At 41.4% G+C, this 23,425-nt stretch overlaps 1 protein-coding gene across 1 annotated transcript in view; it reads left to right on the top strand.

Annotated features, from left to right (window-relative positions):
• Positions 1–23,425, top strand: part of LOC133414659 (junction plakoglobin-like) — a 127,619-nt gene extending 104,194 nt beyond the window's left edge. Inside the window, exons 11-17 of the mRNA XM_061700171.1 lie at positions 6,328–6,480; positions 6,581–6,700; positions 8,274–8,424; positions 11,207–11,328; positions 12,381–12,420; positions 20,091–20,230; positions 22,259–23,425. Coding sequence (XP_061556155.1) covers positions 6,328–6,480; positions 6,581–6,700; positions 8,274–8,424; positions 11,207–11,328; positions 12,381–12,420; positions 20,091–20,227 — 723 coding nt within the window. The 3' untranslated portion in view covers positions 20,228–20,230; positions 22,259–23,425. The remainder of the gene's footprint in view (positions 1–6,327; positions 6,481–6,580; positions 6,701–8,273; positions 8,425–11,206; positions 11,329–12,380; positions 12,421–20,090; positions 20,231–22,258) is intronic.

Below are 23,425 nucleotides of genomic sequence, written 5' to 3' on the forward strand. Positions count from 1 at the left end.
AGTTTGTTCAAACAGTAACGCACAACTTCTTTACCCGTGGGAAGTGGCAACGTTGTCATTTTCTGCCAATTTAATTGAAATGATGACTTACTTGAAAAATCCTGTTGGCAAAAGGGGCGCTGGTGTTTCGATTAATACAGCTGTGAACAATTGGTGCAGCCGCTGTGCTAATACAAGTAAGTTCCCGCCCACACAGCATGGGATTGGCCAGCTGAACGAGACAGCTCTGCGTGGAGTGTGGTCAGAGTGCACATCTCTCTGCTTATTCGGCATTTCTACTGCATGACCGGTTTAAATGAATTCTGCAGAAAAAACATTGGAAGCAGAAACTGAAAGACACGGATAAAAGACATTTACATTTGTTTTATTTATTAAAATAACATTACAGCTGACAATGAAAAAGACAAAAAGACAAGAACCTTTTTGTCGGATTCCCATTCGCCTACATTTTCCTGAAGCTATCATACTTCACTATATAAGCATGTCGTGGCCGCAGGCACTCCATAAAAAAAAAAAGGTGGCAACCCCACTGGTCACCCCGACGTATGTTTGCTGGCTAGGAATAGGGGTGGGTCGATGGTCAGGGGAGTGACATTGGAAGATAATGCATTTTTTTCCCTCTCTGAACTCACAGAATCATTTCCCAATCCATGTTTGCATTGTGGTGATTACAGACTGCAAATACAATTTTTTCATATTGTGGGCTTGTTTGAACTCTGTCAAAGCGGGGAAGTGGAACAGTGTACCGCGCTCTAAATCTTTGGCAAACACTGTCAACTTATGCTTGAATGCCAAAACTTCCTCGAGCATCAGCAGGGCTGTGCCTCATTTCCCCTGAAGACGTGTTCAGCATTTTCAGATGTGCTGGCATATCCACCACGAAGTATAGCTGTTCCAGCCACTAGCCAGTTTGGCTTTTCCATCTTAGGAAAGATGAGCCCTTTCTGCCCAGTTAAGTTTCACCTGTTCCAGACACACGGCAAAGCATTTGAGCTGTGGACGGCCACCAGACATCGTTATGCAGCAGGAGTCATTTAGTAACAAACGGAACTGACGGTGATTTAAACCTTTTGTCATTATTTTGTTGACAATCTAAATAACAAAATTCATTCCTTCTGTGCTTTCCGGAGGAAATGTTTGAGCGTACAGTGCCTCTTGGTACAGGATGCAGTGAACTGTCAGCAGCTTTCTATTCAGCAACTTCTGCAAAAAAAAAAAAAAAAAAAAAAAACACAAAGCCCCTCTGTGTTCCTCTCATACTGGGTGCTCCATCAGTGGCCACTGACACTAGAGGGGTGGTGTTTATTTCTTTGGGTTTTTTTTCAACAACAAAACACACCCTCATAGACGTTTTCCTCCGGTTTGGCCTTTTAGTGGTAGCAACGCATTTCTTCCTGTGGCCTTGCATAGTTCACATATTGGCAAAACAAAGCTATTTGTTCAATATCAGCTTTGTCTTTGGACTTATCACAGGCAATTGAATATGCCAAAGCCGGACTGATGTCTTCCATTTGTTGTTTGGTGATGTTTTCTTGTCTTTGACAGTCTTCACAGAAAGGCCTAGCTCTGGTTTTCTGTATAATATCACTTTTTTTTTGGAGGGGGGGGGGGGGAGTCTGTGAATAGATGTACTAAAATCTTAATGAATGATTCTTTGATGTATTCTACATCTGTGAATGGTTTTCCATGCCTGACTATTTCCTGAGCAGCCACAAATCTAGCATATGCAGTTGAATTTGCAGACTCAATCTACTTCTTGAAATGTTTTTTTGCTGAGATCAGCCTGCCGCATCAGTTCTGAAATTGATTTTATATATATATATATATATATATATATTAATATTAATCTTTTGCAGCAATGGTTGTCTGTTTATTCTTGAAATATCTTGCTAATTTTGACTTTTTATTGTTTGCCAATTTCTCACCAAATTTTAGGCATTCGTGGAAAACCAGTCTCGTCAGCAGTGAAAGCAAATGAATCTGCCCACGTAGCATTAAATTAAAGTTCTGTTTGCTTCAAAAACTTTTTTTTTCATTGATTTACCGGAGTTCGATTAGCTCAATAAATCTTGGCGCCAGGTATCGCACATCGGCGGTTGTGATGCATATTTTGAGTGATGCCCAACAAATTAAAATGTTTTATTTTAATGTTACAAGATCAGCATAATCTACAAATTTGGAATTACTTTTTAAAAATGAACAAACTAAAAAAAAAACATTAAATACTTAAATATTTATTTTCCAAAGTCACAGACAGCCACAGCAGAAGAATGAAAGAGCCACACATGGCTCTGGAGGCACAGGTTGACGACTCCTGCAATAAACTGTTGGAATGACAAATATTCTTCCTAGTAAAAGCCATGTTATTTTCCTTGATTTTGGAAAACACATAATTTTTGTCTTGTCAGAAATGAGTACAAGGCACAACTGAAGAAGATTTTTCAAAAATAACAATAAATGCAGATTGCAGATGTTCTATGGCACTTGATAAAGCTGAACAATATAAACAAGTGTCATTTGCATAAACGTTAAATTAGGCATCTGTTACATTTGGACACAAGGCATTTAAATAGTAGATAAAATGGAACCCTGAAGGGACCCCTGGGGGCGAACATTTTGAATAGACAAGGGGTTTGAACAAAGACCATCAACATGAACCCATTGTGTTGTGACACTCAAGTAGTTACCAAACCATTTGACCACTTTTGAAGACATTCAAGTATCCTACAATCTCTGGGACAACACAGAGTGGTCAACAATGTCAAAAGCCTTTGACAGCTCCAAGAACAGCGCAGCGCAACATTCTTTAAAATCATTTGCACTTAGGATCTTAGTTAATTAAGAAATTCAGAGTGGCAGAGACAGTGCTGTGTTTTTTTTCCTGAAAGCAGTGTGTAATTCAATGCTATTTGTCATTTAAAAACCTCACAACTGGTCACTTAAAAGCCCTCCCAAGACCTTGGCTAAAACAGGCCATTTGGAAATAGGCCTATAATTATTTAGGATTTGATCGGTCACCACCTTTCAGTAAAGGAGGGACATACTCTATGCTGAGTTCCAAACGCTAGGTATCATACCAGTTTCTATAGTTAAATTAAAAAAATATATTTCAAAGGTTTGGCGATATTTTCAGCAGCAATTATTAAAAAGTAGGGATCCAATCCATCAGGACCAGATGATTTCTTGGCACTGAACCTTATGAGAACTTCATAAACCTCTTCTTTCTGGTCAGGAGTACAAGATTAAACGTTTTCCCTGGATAGAGAGTAACCCTTTTGAATCGTCTCTTGTGGTGTTTCCTCCTTAGACAACAACCCAGAAGGTATAAAATGCTGATTCAAGGAGTCTATCATACTTACCTTTTCTGAATAGTCTCATCATTCACTTTTATTGTATTCGATAGCAGTGTCCTTTGAGCCTGAGGACAGTGACTTAATAATGTTCCAGAATTTAGAAGAGCTGCTTGTGCTGTCACAAATTTCATTAAGACAAAAATCTTATTTTATAAATTTAGCTTTACGTATTTGAGAGACACACTTGCTCCCCAGGTACCTGAAAATGTTTCCAGTCTGAGTTATTTTGGGATTTTCTTGCAGTTGTCCAAGCAAGATCTCTTTCATTAATTATCTCAGACAGTTGCTCTGAGAACCAGAGATTATCACACTTTTTTTCTGAGAGGAGCACGTTTGTTTATAATGTCCAAAGTAATGATTTAAATTATTGTAAAACTGTTTTCGTAACTGGGATCAGCTTCAACCTGGTCCAATTACTTATATAAATGTTATTTTTAAAAGGTAGTTCACAGAATTACTTGTTATTATACATGGTTTCCATTTTGAGAACTTTGTGTCTCCCACACATGCAATACTAATTCGAAAATTCAGAGAGCCAAAAGAGATAAATATAAGCCAAATTAACCTGTTCCAGACAGTATGCAGCCAAAATGTAATCTCTGCTACTTCAAAATTATTTGAGAGCAAACAGTTATTGTGTTGTGAGCCAAAGTCATGTCATGCCTCTATATTGTTTAGTTATTACTTAAATGTGTGTTAATCTATCATGAAGTCTTGCAGTAATGTCAAATGAAAAAGACACACTTGTGACAACACAATGACCTTTTTTTGCATACAGTTTTGCATACACTGTAACAATGTGTACTTTTTTTTGTGGTTAATGCAATGAACATACTTCCTGTGGTTGTGTACTGCATAAAAAAACTGACTGAAATAACACTACAAATCTAACAGGGACTTTGAAATTTTACCCCGTATCGTATTGTTTCTAAGTCTGTCCAAAAACATAAAAAAAAAAAAAAAAAAAAAAGTCTTTGTTAGCCGCTTGTGAAATTGTGTGCTACATTCAGGTGGCGTGGTGTAGACGGTAAACATACACCTTGAAACCAGAGGGTAACCAGTTTGTATCTCCGCCCAAGCGCAGGACGTCGGTGTGTCCATGGGCAAGACACTTAACCCACATTGCATATGAATGAATGTGGTTGTCGGCGGGGCCGTAGGCGCAGAATGGCAGCCACTCTTCTGTCAAACTGCCCCAGGGCAGCTGTGGCTACACAAGGAGCTTACCACCACCAGGGTGTGACTGAGGAGTGAATGAATAATGCATGAAATTGTAAAGCGTCTTTGAGTGCCTAGAAAGCGCTATATAAGTGTAATGCATCATCATTATTATTATTATTATTAGTTCATCCATTTTCTGTACCGCTTTATCCTCACAAGGGTCGCGGGCGTGTTGGAGACTATCTCAGCTATCTTCGGGTGCGAGGCGGGGTACACCCTGAACTGGTCGCCAGCCAATCGCAGGGCACATATAAACAAACAAACATTCGCACTCACATTCATACCTACGGGCAATTTAGAGTCTTCACCCAACCTAACATTCATGTTTTTGGGATGTGGGAGGAAACCCACACAGGCACGCAGATAACATGCAAACTCCACACAGGCGAGGCCGGGATTTGAACCCCTGTCCTCAGAACTGTGAGGCAGATGTGCTAACCATGTCATCCACCGTGGCGGCCTATTATTATTATTATTATTATTGTTATTCGCTCATATCGTGTGGACCTCCTGGAGGCTAAGCTCCCCCATCCATAAAACCTAGTGACGGCCCTTCTGTAAAGGGAACTTTGAAGGCTCCCGTAAACAAATCAACAATGCTATAGTTCCAACTTTTGGAGAGAATTTGGAGAGCATTACTGTCCCAGTCCGCAAGGTTAGCAAAGTGTTTTTTTTTGTTTTTTTTTGTGAATGAACTTGACTGGCTGACTCCAAAGGGAGGTTGTGTGCCTGACTTCACCAACACTCCCACAGACAATAATAAAAAAAACTCCCACAGACACAATGCAAAACATTCCCAAATGAATGAAAGCTATTGTAAATGTATATATGGAATTTGAGTTATATTCCAAATTTCCATCCAGTCCATCCATTTTCTGTACTTTTTTTTTCTCATTAGGTTGTGGGTGAGCTGAAGCCCTGGCCAGCCAACATTGCCTTGAGTTGTAACTGTCAATTGGTCCATGCTTTGTCCATCAAAAAGCACGCTTGGCTGACAATACATTTATGAGTTCATAGAAGTTTGGATCTGAGGCAACATTTGTACTATTGTTTCAGGTGAATTGCAATCTTGGATGAGGGTCCTGAAATCATTACACAAGATCTCCAGGATCTTTTAGTTTGGGGCAAAGGAATAATAGTGTTCTTTAATCTGGTCCAAAATAATAAATACAATTGCTTTAGTAAATTTCTCTATTCAGGTTTGATTGAAAAAGATTAACAGCTGCTTTCAATTCATGTTTATTCTTCTATGCACTAAGTCCAAAACAATTGTTTTAATGCTGTTTAGCTTTGATTTTTAATGTCAATGTCACTACAGAAAAGGCATTATTCGTATTATTGGAACATATTATTCCACTCAATTCAAATTGACAGTAGGGCAGGTGTGCATATCATGTGATTGTATGGTGACCAGTCTAGGTCACCCAGGCCGTGACCCTTAACAGAATAACTAGTAGAAACATGATAGCTGGATATATGTTAAGCTTTGTGTAGTTGTGGTTGATATGATAGTTCTGTTATGAATATGTGGCCCCTTGGTCAAATTATGGAATATGTATCAAAAGACTGACGTCCTTGTCACCACATGTATGGAATTCACTTTTGGTTCATAAAATCCGCATTTTATAATTATGTTTGAAATAATTTTGACTTACATATTTCTCTTGTGTCTGTTGTATATTGGAGATACAATGTTGTGTTTTGTGTGTGTGTGTAGTTGAGATTGGTTTGTATCTGATCTCATTTCATCCAGGCTACTGTTGGCCTCATCCGGAACCTTGCGCTGTGCCCAGTTAATCAAGCACCGCTTAGGGATGCGGGGACTATCCCACGATTGGTGAACCTACTGTTAAAGGCTCACCAGGACACGCAGAGGCACGCCTCCTCTTCCCAGCAGACATATCAGGTGTGAGGATCCCACACATAGCTATTGCAAAAAGTATATGGTGGATTACCGTGTTCATTTCTGTCTTTGATACATTCTCCTTTTCCAAATATTTTAATAGGATGGTGTCCGTATGGAGGAGATAGTAGAGGGCTGCACAGGAGCACTTCACATTCTGGCTAGAGATCCAATAAACAGAGGGGAGATTGCCAGCATGCAGACCATACCACTATTTGTCCAGGTACACTCTGATTCAGGACTAAGAACACAATAAAATTCATATAATACAGAAAGGAAGAAGCCAGTAATTTTTTTTTCACATGCAGTCTATTCTCCCTCTACTTCATGCGAGGGTGATAATACGTTCTTCATTCATGGAATATATTCTAATCAGGAATAAGTTTCATATGATTTCAAGCAATGGGGTTTTTTGAGATTACCCTGGATGTGAAGTTTTGAAATGCGACAGAGATGCTGTTGAACGAATATCAACAAGGCATTGGGATGCAGTAAGAATTAGTCTAACTGGAGTAGACAGTCACTGTATATCAAAAAGTTAAAACCAAGTTCTGTATTGGTTTCACATAAACAGAACCAAACACTGTGCCGCTGTTATGATTGTTAAAATTATTATTATTGACTGCAGTTTCAATACCTTGGTTATCTTTGGTAAAAAATAAATAAATGTGTGTTTGATAGTTTTTTGAAAGCTGATCCCACGTTGTTGGTGCGTACACATGGTCTGAGGAGCTAAATTTGTTCGCAAAAAAATGACCAATAAACAAATACGAACATATTAATGAATCGCAGATTTGTGCATCAAGCCGGCATATGCACGATTTTATCGTGTTAGACCAGCGGTCTATCTACTGTGCCAAACATGGCCTATGTTCACACTGCTGGTCAATTCCAATTTTTTTGCCCATTGTGACATGCATCTGATTTTTTCATGTTATTGTGAACATTCTGATTGTTTTTTTTTTTTTTTTTTTTTTTTTTTTTTTTTTTTTTTTTAAATCAGACCCTGGCCTTTTTCATATGTGGATATAATCCAGGCATCCAATCTATATGTCAACAGAAGGCGAAAACCGTCACAACTGTGCGACAAAACAGACATGCGTGACAAACAATTGTGGACAAAGGAGCAGAAAAAAGTCAGCGGTGAAAAGAAATCCTGTAAAACTGATACATTCAATATATGGAGGGACCAGTCTGATGAAGCATAAAATCTTTGAAAGTGCCACAAATGCATCAGGACGAGATCAACACGCACGACCATACTTCCGTAAACACATGGCGCTTCATGTTTGTGCGCATGCGCAACATGACTTCCTGTTTTTTGCACAAGCGTGTCACTTCATAGACAAATTCTGTTCACAATAGAAATTGCATTTGTTTTTGTAATGTGAGCGACTTCACAAAAAGATCCAATTTAACCAAAAAATCTCTTTTGGGAATCTTGCCCTGCGCTGTGATTGTGGCCTTAGACGAGGTCTCAGCAGGATAAATTAACAGTTGACCCACTTCCTACTACTTAATTGTCACTGCGCAAGGCACATGTCGAAGGACACACACTCATTGTGCCAGAACACCCAGCTTGTAGCAGACCGATCTGCCCAATTGGCACACCTGCAGAGAGCCTTGCCCTGGCACGAGATTCTGGATAGGCCAGTTTTTATGCTTTGCCGCAGATGTGTCGCAATGAAAATAGAACCCATAATCGTCAAGTCTTCCTTCTCTAAAGCTTTCACCAAGAAAATGAGAAGCATTTGAACCCATCATTCAACAATGACAAACTTGTGTTTTGTGTCCAGCTGCTGTACTCGTATGTGGAGAATGTGAAACGAGTAGCTGCAGGAGTTTTGTGTGAGTTGGCTCTGGACAAACAGTCTGCGGAACTCATCGATGCAGAGGGTGCGTCAGCACCACTCATGGAATTACTGCACTCCAACAATGAGGGAATTGGTATGTCCTTTATTTTCTACACACAAGAAACACACACTCAAACTCACAAGTGTTTGACAATTGGATCTAAAACAAAGCAAAGCAAAGCAAAGCAAATTTATTTATATAGCTCATTTCGTACACAAGGTAACTCAGTGTGCTTTACATGATTAAAAGCATTTAAAAACAAAAGAAAACAACAGCTTCTAAACTTTGCACACAAAGAGAAAAATAAAGGTACAATTAAAACAGCGTACAGTGCAAGAAATATTTAAAAGTGGACATCTAAAAACCATGAGGAAAAAAAAGAATAGTTTTTAACCTGGACTTAAAAACATTCACATTTGGGAGTGACATCACTTCTGTTGGCAACTTATTCCATTTGTGTGCAGCACAATACCTAAATGCTGTTTCACTTTGTGTCACGTCGGAATGGAGACTGTACCCAAGAGCAGGCGTAGGCTGAGAGGTTGTGATGAACAGTTTATTGAAAAGAGAAAATGTAAATGGTCCTTGAGGTGCGCTGGCGGGTAGTGGAGGCAGGCAATGCGTGGCAGGCGGTGACGAGGGCAGGTGGCTGGCTTGACGGCATGACGGTAGGAATTCACTTGGAGATGAAAACGGAGGAAACACAGAGGACAAGGAGAGACAAGGAGGTCAGAAAGCAGACGAGGAATTGTGTAGCTTACACGGAGACTGGGGAGCCGTTGTACCGCTGGAGAAGCTGAAATACTCAGGCAAGAGTTTCCGGGATCTGACAGGCTTTTATGCAGGCGGTAACGAGCGCTGATTGGTGACAGGTGCACGGCCGAGGAAGGTTCTGGAAAGAGGGAGAGGGAAGGGGAGAGAGAGAGGGCAAGATGGCGCAAGGCGCCACCCAGGCTCCAACCATGGTACTACAGGGTGGCTCATGAGAGTACCCCCGTCTCTAAGGCTTCCACGGGTGAGCTGCATACGTCTGAAAGCAGGGAGTCTGAATATACCTTACCAGGGAGGCTGAGGAGTGTGATTCCCCTGTATTTGGAACACACCCTCCGGTCCCACTTCTTAGAAAGGGGGACCACCACCCCAGTCTGCCAATCCAGAGCCACTGTCCCGATGTCCACGCGATCTTGCAGAGGCGTGTCAACCAAGACAGCCCCACAACATCCAAAGCCTTTAGGAACTCTGGGCGAATCTCATCCACCCCCGGGGCCTTGCCACCGAGGAGCTTTTTAACCACATCGGTAACCTCAACCACAGAGATAGGAGAGCCCGCCTCTGCTTCCTCATGGGAAGGCGTGTCGGTGGAATTGTGGAGGTCTTTGAAGTGTACTCCCCACCGGCTCACAACGTCCCGAGTTGAGGTCAGCAGCACCTCATCCCCACTATACACAGTGTTGATGGTACACTGCTTCCCCTTCCTGAGACGCCAAATGGTGGACCAGAATTTCCTTGAAGCCATCGGGAAGTCTTTCACCATGACCTCACCGAACTCCTCCCATACCCGTGTTTTTGCTTCAGCGACCATCAAAGCTGCATTCCGCTTGGCCAGCCGGTACCCATCAGCTGCCTCAGGAGGCCCACAGGCCAAAAAAAGCCCGATAGGACTCCTTCTTCAGCTTGTCAGCATCCCTCACCGTTGATGTCCACCAATGGGGTTAAAGATTGCCGCCATGACAAGCACCGACCATCTTACGGCCAACAGCTCCGGTCGGCCGCCTCAGCAATGGAGGCGCGGAACATGGTCCACTCGGACTCGATGTCCCCCGCCTTCCCCGGAACATGAGCAAATTTCTGTTGGAGGTGGGAGTTGAAACTCCTTCTGACAGGGAATTCTGCCAGACGTTCCCAGCAGACCCTCACAATACGTTTGTATTCCCCCACCATCAGAGCCAATGAACCACCAGGCGGTGATCAGTTGACAGCTCCGCCCCCCTCTTCACCCGAGTGTCCAAGACATGCAGCCGCAAGTGCGATGACATGACCACAAAGTCGATCATCGAACTGTATAAGTATAAGTATACCCACCACCAGGCGCTCGCCTTCGAGCCCCACCTCCAGGCCTGGTTCCAGATGGGGACCCCAGTGATCTGCGTCCGGGCTTGGGGAACCTAGCTCCATTAATATTTTTCACCAATATTCTTCCTAGAAAAAGTTCCATTGTTGCCATTCTTTCTTTAATGACAAAATGTTCTTTATAAAACTGCTGCTGTGCATATCCCCCCATATTAATTTACTAGCTAGACACGGTGGAAGAATGGTTAGCATATCTGCCTCACAGTTCTGAGGACCGGGGTTCAAATCCTGGGTGTGTGGACGTTGCATGTTCTCCCCATGCCTGCGTGGGGTTTCTCCATGCACTCCGGTTTCCTCCCACCTCCTGAAAACATGCATGATAGGTTGATTGAAGACTCTAAATTGCCCTTAGGTGTGAATGTGTGTGCGATGGTTGTTTGTGTATGTGCCCTGCGATTGGCTGGCAACCAGTTCAGGGTGTATCCTGCCTCTCACCCAAAGATAGCTGGGATAGGCTCTGCACGCAGCAGCACCTTGTGAGGATAAAGCGGTACAGACAATGAATGGATGGATTTACTACCTATAATTAAACCATGCCCATAGCTGGTACTATATTTCTCAAAAATATTTATCAGTTTATGTTTGCAGCATATTTTGATGTTTTTAGAGGTCCACAATACTATACACATGTATTGATAAAACTGGTTCAGATTCTTGCAATCTTACATTTCTAGAGGACACTTCTTCAGTGAGGTTAACTTGACTTTCCATTTGGGCTAATGTGAACTTTGACGTCTGTCTACAGCCACCTATGCTGCAGCAGTGCTCTTTCGAATTTCAGAGGACAAAAGCTCAGACTACAGGAAAAGAGTGTCTGTGGAGCTCACACACTCGCTTTTCAAACATGACCCTTCTGCCTGGGAAATGGTGAGAATTCTCTTTATGTGATGGTAACATTACATTATTTAAAGGTATTTGTATAAATCTTTAAAAGGATTTAATTAAATTTCCTTGGACTTTTGTTGCCTTTTCAAATGTCTAAATGTCTATTTTTGTACAGTATTAATACAAATCTTTAATAATTACATGACATTTAAGTAGTGGCACGATGGCCGACTGGTTAGAGCGTCTGCCTCACAGTTCTGAGGACCCGGGTTCAAATCCGGCCCCGCCTGTGTGGAGTTTGCATGTTCTCCCTGTGCTTGCGTGGGTTTCTCCGGGCACTCCGATTTCCTCCCACATCCCAAAAACATGCATGGTAGGTTAATTGACAACTCTAAGTTGCCCTTGGGTGTGCATGTGAGTGCGAATGGTTGTTTGTTTGTATGTGCCCTGTGATTGGCAGGCAACCAGTTCAGGGTGTACCCCGCCTCCTGCCCGATGATAGCTGGGATAGGCTCCAGCACGCCCGCGACCCGAGTGAGGAGAAGCGGCTCAGAAAATGGATGGATGATGTTTAAGTCTCTAAGGAAGTCTACATTAACTACAAATGTCAACAAGATGCTTAGTCTAATGTATGTCTATTTTTCCTATAATCAAGACAATCGATCAGACTACAGTAGAGAAAATATAACTATACACAAAAGTATTATATGAGGCAATACTTCTAATACCAATGCTAGGCTTCCAAAAATGGTTACTTGGCTCAACGTAATTAAATGTTGTCATTTTTAAATCTCTGCTGTTTATAAATTACATACACAATTATCATTTCAACAAACGCACAAGGATGATGTGCAAATTGGGAGAGTTAATCTAAATCAGCGTAGAAACAAGCACATTCTGATGTTTAGAATTATTTATTACCGGGTATTAAAGTAAACATAATTTTTTTTAAACTACCTAATTATACATGCACCATTCTAATTTTGAAATTTGCACTGCTTGCAGCAACTATTCCACTGACATTAAAACTGATGGCCTTTAGTTAATCAACGAATGTGGTTGTGTATTACTTATCGATTTGTGTTTCTCTGAAGGCTCACACAGTTCCTTTGGAGTCCACATACTTGGCTGATGGTGAGTCTGACGATTTGCAATTTTATCTACTATCATTATGACTGTTTTTTTTTGTAGCGCTTCACTGTTAGAGCAATGCAGAAAGGTAAGATGCTCTTTGCCTTCTGTAAGGTTTCCAGAGCTTAGTGAGTGCCATCTTTTTATTCATGACAAGCTGTATTTCAGAAAGATATGTTTTGGACTGCTATGTGTCTAGTGGCACTCCTTTTGGATCATAGCAAAGTGATCGGTGCCCTAATTGACGGATGGCGAAAAATTATACTGTACTCACCAGTTATTTTTATACCATTCGCAACCTTTGACAACAGACACAAAAATGTTGTGCTCTTCAAAATTAAATCAGTTACAGTGTCAATGAATGTTCAAGATCATGAATCAAATGTAAATATCAGACAAAGATAACCCAATTAAACACAAAATGCTGTTTTTAAATGGTGTTTTAATTTATTAAGAAAAAAAAACCTTTTCAAACCCACCTGGCCCTCTGTGAAGAAGTAATTGGCCCGCTTGTTAAATCATGGATTTACTGTGCTAATCAAATTTGGGGGAAAGCTGAGTTTATTTTCACTGACCACACCCAAGCCTGATTACCTCCAGACCTTTGCAATCAAGAAATCACTTGAATAGAATCTGTCTGACAAAATTAAATCGGACAAAATATCTCAAAAAGCTGCTGCAAATGAGCTAAAGAAATTCAGGAACAGATGAGTAATAAATTGACATCTATCAGTCTGAAAAAATTTACAAAGCCATTTTTTAAGCTTTAGGACTCCAGCAAACCAGAGTGAGAACCATTATCCACAAATAGAGAAAACATATCAGTGGTGAACCTTCCCAGGAGAGGCTGGCCTACAAAAATTACCCCAAGAGCACTGCGACGACTCATCCAAGAGGTCACAAAGGAACCCAGGACATCTAAAGAACTGCAGGCCTCCCTTGCCTCAATTAAGGGCAATAAGGAAGGGCAAAAATGGCAATTATGGCGAAAACTTTTTGTAAGGCAATTATGGCGAAAACCTTTTGTAAGGTCTATGTCTGTGGCGTAAATGTAACACAGCATTTCATAATAATATTATCATACCAACAGTCAAACATAGTAGTGGTAGTGGGATGGTCTGGGGCTCCTTTTCTTCTTCAGGACCCGGACGACTTGCTGTGATTGTTTGCGTGAATTCTGCTCTTGACCAGAAAATCCTGAAGCAGAATGCTCGGCCATCAGTTCATGACGTCAAGCTGAAGTGCACTTAGGTTCTGTAGCAGGACAATGATCCAAAACACACCAGGAAGTCAACTTCTAAATGGCTTTAAAAAAACAAAATGAAGGTTTTAGAGTGGCCTCGTCAAAGTCCATCCTTGAATCCGATTGCTGTGCCATGACCTTAAAAAGGCAGTTCATGCTCGAAAACCCTCCATTGTTGCTGAATTAAAACAATTCCGCAAAGACGAGTGGGCCAAAATATGTCCACCGAGATGTGAAAGACTCATAACCAATTAACATGTTTTGGGGGCAATTATTTTTTTACGCAGGGCAAGGTACCATTGAATACATTTCTTTTTTCTTAATAAATGAAATCACCACTTAAAAAAACATTTTATGTAAACTTAGGTTATCTTTGTCTGATATTTACATTTGTTTGATGATCTTCAACATAAGACCTTAAACTGATGCAAAAAAATAAGAATTTGAGAAGGGGAAACATACTTTTTCACTGCACTGTATGAGTTTTTAATTATATGCTCTTACCAAAAGTGTTCATTATATACTGTACGGTCTGGTGTATAAGGTACAAGAACATATGCAGAATCTAAAAGTATTCTGCCTTCAATTAACATAGTCACGTGGAACTACATTGGATTATATAGAACTCTTTTTCCAATACGTTCACTCTCATCTAGCTAGACGAGGTAACCAAAATATTACAACACATTCCAGTATAATGCAGTAAAGTTCTACAATGCTGTAACTTATGTAGCGTATATGGGTTAAATTAAAAATGTAAATAGTTTTTGGAGAAAAGAATGAGCTGGAAGCGACCCTTGCGTTACTTCCGGTTTAATTGTTAAAATCAAACTAATACGTCACTTTTTATATGTATAAAATTTAGGGAAAGTGACGAGAAACCTTTACCTACACTTTCTGAAATTTTGAGATGACAGAGGAGAGGTTTACTAAAACTCCGAACAACCAAGAGTGGAATTTTATAGTGTATTTAATGACATCTATGTCTGAAGCTAGTCATTTCCCCGAAATTATTAGGCACTAATATTGTACAGTCTGGAGACGTAGGCTCAAGCTGGTGGGTGGTAGTCTCTCTCTGGTAGTAGCTCAGATTTGCGACAGATTTGGTTGCAGAAGAAAAAGAAAAGAAAGAAAAGAGGTGGAAGACAAAAAATGGTTCTTCGTCAGGCCTCCTTGGGAGAGTATGACTGTCTCTCTTCCTGCCTTTTCAGGGGCTCGCTGGCAATTTCAGAGCGATCACGCTTGGCTGGAGGCGTATCCAGTACCTTAGTAGCAGCTGCTTTGATCGCCTAGCAACGGCCCACAGAGAGGCTGGGAAGCCGGGTCTCTATGCCCAAGGCCCGCGGTTACCGAGCCGTATGCCCAAAAGGGCAGGGGGGAGGGGTGGCCGAGGTTTGCTGCTGTATTTGAATCCCATCGTTGATCGGTCCCTTTTAGCCTGTTGTGAGTTCAAACGAAGACAGGACTCTTTGATGACTATAAACCAAGATTTCAAGGGGACCTACTAATTACTTTAGGGTCCAAAGCGTCTTGTTGTGCGAGCCTCCCAGCAGGGCGGCTTCGAAGGCTGCAGTTTATCAAACCGTTGGGAGCAACTGTGTCATTTCCTTTTGCGGGGCGCATGTACGCTACAGTTACAACCACAATAATTAGACTTTACACAGATTTTTCATCGGCCTGATCTGTATCAGCCAATAATTAGCATTTGATGCTGATCAGCTTTAATGTCATAATTCGCCGATCTGATCAACTCCGCAAAGGACATTTACTCCGCGTCGCCATCGTCCACAGTATATTTGAATCCAAAAGCTAGTTTATTTTTAGCCTTGTCGTGTGTCTTTTGACGTTGTACTGTAAATATCTGACGGCCAATGAAGTTATTTTTAAAACAAAACAAAAAAAACTTGTTGGCGGTGTGGGACAGACAACACGTAATGCCCAGATCAGACTACAAGATAAATTTGCTCTTTCAGGATTGCACTGTCAAACTACTGCAATAAAATCTTGTATTCTGATACCACGCATCCCGTTTTTTACGATCATTGGGCTTTATCTTCAGCTCAAATCCGACCAGATACACTCGTTACCGTGGTGACGACAGCAAGAGTGGATCGCGCCATTTTGTCCTTATAATACATACAAGGACAAAATGGGGAAAAACTTGTGTTGGTGGTCACCGGTGCGCAGGACAAGAGAGGACGTTCGTTTAAGGCTTGCTTGAGGTATGTTCATGTACTTTTAATACGATACATAACGTTATATTGCCAGCATGCAATATAATGTTATGTAGCCTAGCAAGCTAGTGCTAGCACTAACGGTTGTACATAAACATGCCGCCGTTCTGTCGACTCATGCTCTAAAGTTTGTGTAGGTGAAGTAATTTCATTACAATAAAGTAATTGAATAAAAAATTAAGTTAGCACCCATTATTTCTGTCATGTTGTAATGTTGGTTTGATCTGACAGATTAGAATACACGATTTGACTAGAGCAGTGATTTCCAACCTTTATGAAGCCAAGGAACATATTTTACAATTGAAAAATCTCATGGCACACCAACAAACAAAAATGTCACAAAAAGTGGATACATTAATTACTGTATTTACTTCTTGCCATCTAATAGAAAACCATTCATTTGTTCTGTCTGCCACTATGCCTCACTGGCATAAATAGATGAACAAAGATCCATTATTTATTGTAAATATAATTTTTTGAGCAATTAAGTACACAAGTATATACAGTAAATGAGCAGGTCATTTAAATAGACACATTCCTCCATCTTGTGTTCGGATCGGTTATCAGTTTTTTAAACTCGCTGATCGGTGATCACCCCCAAAAATCCTGGTTGTGTAAAGCCTAACAATAATAAACAATGTTAAGTCAATACCTCTTTGACAAAACTGAGCATTATTTTTATGATACAGCACTTTAGATCTTTTTAGATTGTGAAGGTTGCCATAAAGTTGTGGCAGGTCATTGTATGTTCTTTACTGTTGTTGTGGCATGACAAGAAAAGCTAATTTACAGACCTTTTAGTAAGATTAGATTAATGTAGTAGCTTTAAAAAGGCATGTAATAATTCAGTGTGTTTTGTTATGATCAGATCTAACCTCTTTTACCTCTATTGTAAGGCGTACTGGTAACGGTATTTAATTCATTCGAGCGCCATACAATGTTATGTAAATAAGTATTGCATGTAACTGAGGCAGCAGCCAACAAACCCCACTTCAAAATTGCAATATGTTGATATAATCCCCAAAAATCAGAAGTAAACAACCACGATAGTCCATATTTTTCTTATATTTATAATTGATGAAGACACTGACAAAAAATTTTTTTTGTGTGACCTACATAATACATAACTGAGACAAATTGTACATGTGTCAGGAGAATTATGAAACCATACTTATTACATGTTCACTGCTCATTCTGTGTGTATGTTGTTTAACGCCTATATTGCAAGCAGGAGGTAATTGGAAATCTTGGCTGGTAATCTGGTCATCTATCTTGCCATATGGTTGTATATAAAACGTAGTCTGGCAGTCGCCACCTAGGACCAGTATCTCCTTCTATCACACCTGCTATTCTCCTTCCATCTGCCATCTCCTTCCATCCAGATTGTGAAGTCCATAGTTGTTCCATCCCCTTGGCATTCACCCTCAGACACTAAACTTTATCTGTTGCGTCCAAATGGTTGTTCCAACTACATAGAAGATGTTCTGTAACATGGCCTCATTGAGAACTGCAGTTCAATGATCAACTTTGAATGAGGGTGTTATCGGACTTGTGCCCGGATGTTTTGGACCCTCAGCTGACGAGAGAGGGCAGAGCTGTCAACTGATCACCACCTGGTGGAGTGTTTGCTCTCTATTGAGCAAACGGGTCTGTGGATGACGCAGTCAACATGGGACTGCACTTCACCCTGTATGGCGCAGGGACCTGTATAAGGACCCTGTTCGTGGACTTCAGCTCTTCGTTCAAGACTATCCTCCCCGAACTCCTCTCCTCCAAGCTTCACCGGCTCAACATCTCGCCTGCCATTTGCCAGTGGATCTACAGCTTTGTGACGGGCAGGACACAGCAGGTGAGGCTGGGAGACAGCAACTTATCCATATGCACCATCAGCACAAACAACTTCATCTCAATGCACCCGGCTGTCAAACTCCTGAAGTTTGTAGACAAAACCACAGTCATCCGCCTCATCAAAGACGTTGACCAATCTGCGTATCGACAGGAAATGGAGCGGCGGGAGCTTTGGTGCGGCCAACGCAACCTGGAGCTGAAAACGCTCAAGACGGTAGAGATGATTGTGGACTTCAGGAAACATTATTTGACACAGCTGCCCCTCACGCTGCCCTGTGTCAACTGTCAAGACCTTCAAGTTCTTGGGAATTACAGTCTTTTAGGTCCTGAAGTAGGAGACCACAATCAACTCCATCCTCAAAAAGGAGCAGAAGTACTTCATGTGGCTTCTGAGGAAGCACAGCCTGCCATGGGAGCTGTTGAGGCAGTTCTTCACAGCAGCCATTGAATCGGTTTTGTGTTCATCCATCACACTCTGTCTTGGTGCTGCCACAAAGAAGGACAAAATCAGATTGCAATGGTCAATCAAGGCTGCCGGAAAAATTATTGGTACTCACCTACCCACTCTTGAACATTTGCATGCTGCCAGGACTAAGACAAGGGCATGCAAAATCCTCTTGGACCCTCCACATCCTAGTCACCTACATATTCCAGCTCCTACCCTCAGGTAGGCGCTATCAAACAATGCAAACTAAAACCGGTAAACATTCCAACAGCTTCTTCCTTCTTGCAATTAACTTCTGAAACAGTTGGCTTACAATTTCATTGTAATATGGTGCCAATTTTGCACATCTCTGTCGGGACACTTCTACATTATTTGTACACTCAATGTTTTACAATGTTGCACTATTTTCACACTGTTGTTGATTATCACTCGTCACATATGGGTTTAACTCTCTGCACTATTTGCACAATTGTCACTGTCCCAGATCATTGCACTATTAGTCACTTTAGATTGCTCTAAATTGCTTGAGAACTATATCATTTGCCCAGTTGCATTATATCAGCATCACCACACAAGTGTTACACTTTCATTGCTCAGTGACTCTGCATGCTTTTTTATGTCCTCAATGTTTATTTTGTCATAGTGGCTGTTTGTTGTCATACTAGAGTGGCTCCAACTACTGGAGACAAGTTCCTTGTGTGTCTTGTAACATACTTGGCCAATAACGCTAATTCTGATTCTGATGGTGGGGAAGGGTGACCACAAAGTCGATCATCGAACTGCGACCTAGGGTGTGCTGGTGCCAAGTGCACGCGTGGACACCCTTATACTTGAACATGGTGTTCGTTATGGACAATCTGAGATGAGCACGGAAGTCCAATAACAAAACACCGCTCGGATTCTGATCGGGGCAGCCGTTCCTCCCAATCATGCCCTTCCAGGTCTCACTGTCAATGCTCACGTGAGCAATGAAGTCCCCCAGCAGAACGATGGAGTCCACAGCGGGAGCTCTCTCCAGCACCCCCTCCAAGGACTCCAAAAAGGGTGGGTACTCTGAACTGCTGTTTGGTGCATAGGCACAAATAACAGTCAGGACCCGTCCCCCCACCCAAAGCCAGAGGGAGGCTACCCTCTTGTCCACCGGGCTGAACCCCAATGTACAGGCGCCGAGCCGGGGGGCAATAAGTATACCCACACCTGCTCGGCGCCTCTCACCATGGGCAACTCCAGAGTGGAAAAGTGTCCAATGCCAATCAAGAGGACTGGTACCAGAGCCCAAGCCTTGTGTGGAGGCGAGCCCGACTATATCTAGTCGGAACTTCTCAACCTCACACACCAGCTCGGGCTCCTTCCCTGCCAGAGAGGTAACATTCCACGTCCCTAGAGCCAGTTTCTGTAGCCGGGTATCAGATCGCCAAGGTTCCCGCCTTCGGCCACCGCCCAGCTCGCACTGTACCCTATGGCCCCTCCCACAGGTGGTGAGCCCCTGGGAAGGGGGACCCACGTTACCCTTTCGGGCTGTGCCCGGGTTGGGCCCCATGAGTGCAAGCCCGGCCACCAGGTGCTCGCCTTAGAGCCCCACCTCCAGCCCTGGCTCCAAAGGGGGGCCCCGGTGACCCGCATCTGGGCAAGGGAAACCTAGATCCATTTAATGTTTTCTTCATAGGGGTTTTGGGAGTACTTGCTAGTATCAACTCATAGTAAATGTAGTTTACTCCTGTTAGTCTTTCTTCCTATGGGAAAAAAAATAGGCATTTGCTTTGTGCAGCATTAATTTCTTTTCGCGGATGACACACTCTGAAATGTATTGGGGCATGGTGTCTTACAAAACATACCACATCTACAGCATGACATTTTTGTGGGGATTTTTTTTTAAATGCCTTTCTCTCTGTTACTTTTTTAGAGTTAGATGGTCCATATCCTCCCTATGGCTATGCTGCCCTGCCTCTGGACACTCTGCCACTAGACCCTGACCTCCATGAGTCCTACATACCTGACATGACCTATGACCCAAGACAGACCTACCCTGAACCACTCTAACAGGTAAATACAGATACTACAGCCTTAACCTTCTAATTAACCTGACCAAAGATTACCAGTCTGTTTGTCTATATATAACCCCCCCCCCCCTGCAAAAATATGCAGGGGTTCACTATATCTGTAATTTAATTTATTTATTCATAGTCAAACAGCAAGAATGTATTTTTTATATATAAAGCACAGATTGAAGCTACAGCCAGATGCATTGCTAATTAGTAATTATTTTAATTGGAACCTTCGGACTTGTGATTAAATCAAATTGTGAGGTGGCAATGTTTCCACCCCAACCCTTGCCAACTTGAATCAGAATTGGAAAATGAATTCAAAATGTCTCAAAAATGCTCTTTTGGTTGATCAATTACCATACCATTAATAATGTTACCAAATATATATATTTGATACTCTGCGGGTGAGTTGCACAAAATAAATAATCATGCATAACCCCTTTGGTACCCCTTTGTATGTTACTATTTAAATTGGAAAAAAATATTAACTTCAAGCTTTTATGATACAATGTCACAATAGTGCATTTCCCTGTGGAATAATGCCGAATGCAAATTTCCCAGTGACACACATAAGAGGGCGAGACCATTAAATTCATGTCCACACATTCCCATTCTAAAAGCACTTTTACAAGAGACACTTTGGTCCCAATGTTTTATTTAATCCTTCTATCCAAATATCTACTTAAATTTACTGGGCGGCACTTGGAATCGACCATATGGATCTGCAGAGAAATAAACATGTTTACATTCTAGAGAAAGTCTGCTATATATATGTGTGTGTGTGTGTGTGTGTGTGTATATATACATACACACACACACACATAGAGTAATTGGTCATAGCTTCAATTCAACTTGTGACATCTTGAAATTGTTCCTCCTATCACAAAGGAGCAGATAGCAAGCCTCCTGCTGTGTTGTTGCCCTCCTTTAGCCACCTCCATCTCTCCTAGTGTAATGGTCTGTCTCCACACGCTTGACACCGTCCTTTACAGCAAACCACCTGGCTACTGCATGTTTATACAGTATGGAATGTCCTGGAGCACCTGAGAAGGGTTGAACTCCCTGAGCAAATTCTGTGGGCTCCAGGCACAAATGCTACTTGCTGTGGAGAGGGCACTGAAAAAATGCAAAACGAGCCAGAAAATTAGGTTAAGGAGAGGGAACTTGTCTGTGGCCGAAAGCTGTTAAAACCATTCCTTACAAGGGTTGTCTTGCTTTTCCAACTATTTGCAGAACAGCAGGTGAAACAGATTCATACTGTAGTTATAAAAAATATATATATATACTGTATATGATATTGACTGAAATGATTATGTATTCCAGCGGTTAGAGCGTATGCCTCACAGTTCTGAGGACTGGGGTTCAATCTCCAGCCCCTCCTGTGTGGAGTTTGCATGTTCTCCCCATGCATGCGTGGGTTTTCTCCGGGCACTCCGGTTTCCTCCCACATCCCAAAAACATGCATGGTAGGTTAATTGACAACTCTAAAATTGCCCATAGGGCACCGTGCCGACACATTCTAACCCATAATTAAGAAATTAATTTGACAAAACAAATAAGTGTTTTCATCGTCAGACCACCTAATTTAAAACACAACCAAAGGTGTATTGTAAATCAAAATGGAAACACACTTGTTCTATTAACATAAATTATCACTCAGAGAAAGCACACCTCCACAACGGCTTGGACATCACTGTCATCTGTGCAATCAGTGATGGGTCGAATTGGCAATCTTAATTGAAGGGATTACACCACTGTCTTTTACTTACACACAAAAAAGACATACCTACATTTGCTAAGACGTTCCAAGTTGTATATATGTTCGTGCTTAACCAAGCATATTTAATATGTCCAAGATATACTGTAGTTAAGACCCAAATTAATGATAGGCCATACTACATTACACGTATGACGGAAATAAATATTGTTTAATGTTTTGGGTATGTTTCAGGCCTCTGTCAATGTTTTCATGAGCGGATGTCATTTATGAAACGTATGCAAAATTTTTTTGTTTTATTTCTTGCAGGAACATAAAACGTAAAACAGAGTACAACCAATACAGAGGATTAACAAATCACAGAAAGAAAGGACTGGAGGAATTCATAGAGGAAGAACGCTTCTGAAGGTCTTAATGACAAGGAGAATCAAGCCTTTTCAACCTTTTTTAAGGTGGAAAATATTCCATTTGGCAATCAAGAACTTTTCAGGATACAGTTTATTGAAAGTGTTTATTGTCGGTGTAAATAACACAACTGTTATTTTGTTATGATGTCTTACAGTGGGGTGAAAGTGTACCGTAACACGGGTAACTTTTAAAAGCAATCACGAGAAAATGTTTCATTGACAGTTTGGGGGCATGCGGGACAAGCGGGAGGTGCAATTGAAAAACAGTTATTTGACAAATCCAACTGACAGTCTGAATGAAATGCAAGAATACTTCCATCCTTCCGTCATATAAACAGCATTAAGTAAGAGATTCCAAGTCAGAGGTTGGACTCATCAATTATGTCCAACAATGATCTTCTTTTTTTTTTTTTTTTTTTTTTCCCCCCCCCCCCAGTTTCTATTTCCGATTACTGATCTCTGGATGTCACGTAACACAAAAAAAAAAAAAAGAAAAAAAAATTACCCTTTTAACTCGTCTAATTTGCTGCTGAATGCTACCCATGTATGTATCCCTGCTGTCTTTTTGATGTCTCCTCCGTGTATTTGAACTCTTCACATGTCCATATGTGGTTGTTGCATGGTATATAATGTGTCTACAAATTGTTCACGTTTGGATACTGAGAAACTAACAGACATGCGGTAAGTTGCAATGTATTTGGCGGTACGTTGGCCAATTGCATTTGTAGTTTAAAAAAGAAAAAGGTACAAATCTCACCAAGTCAATGCCTCATTGTGCTTGAGTGATCATCACAACCCCCCCCCCCCCCTCCTCCCTAAAAAACAAACAAACAAAAAAAGACGTTAATCCCCTTGAGCATTTCCGACTACAAAGTCTGTACCACACCTTTTTAATCAACTTGTTCAAAATTTCATGGAGAGCTATATTGAATTAACAACCATAGTGAGATTGTCCTTGACAAAGAGAGAGAGAGAGAGGTGGAGGAATTCAAGTGTATTAAAGATTGAGGCTTGAACTGGTTGATCAATGGACATTTTGTGCTTCTTTCATCAAGGCCAACTGTGGTTG

Source organism: Phycodurus eques, chromosome 16 (genome assembly GCF_024500275.1).
Source record: "Phycodurus eques isolate BA_2022a chromosome 16, UOR_Pequ_1.1, whole genome shotgun sequence".
Lineage (NCBI taxonomy): Eukaryota > Metazoa > Chordata > Actinopteri > Syngnathiformes > Syngnathidae > Phycodurus > Phycodurus eques.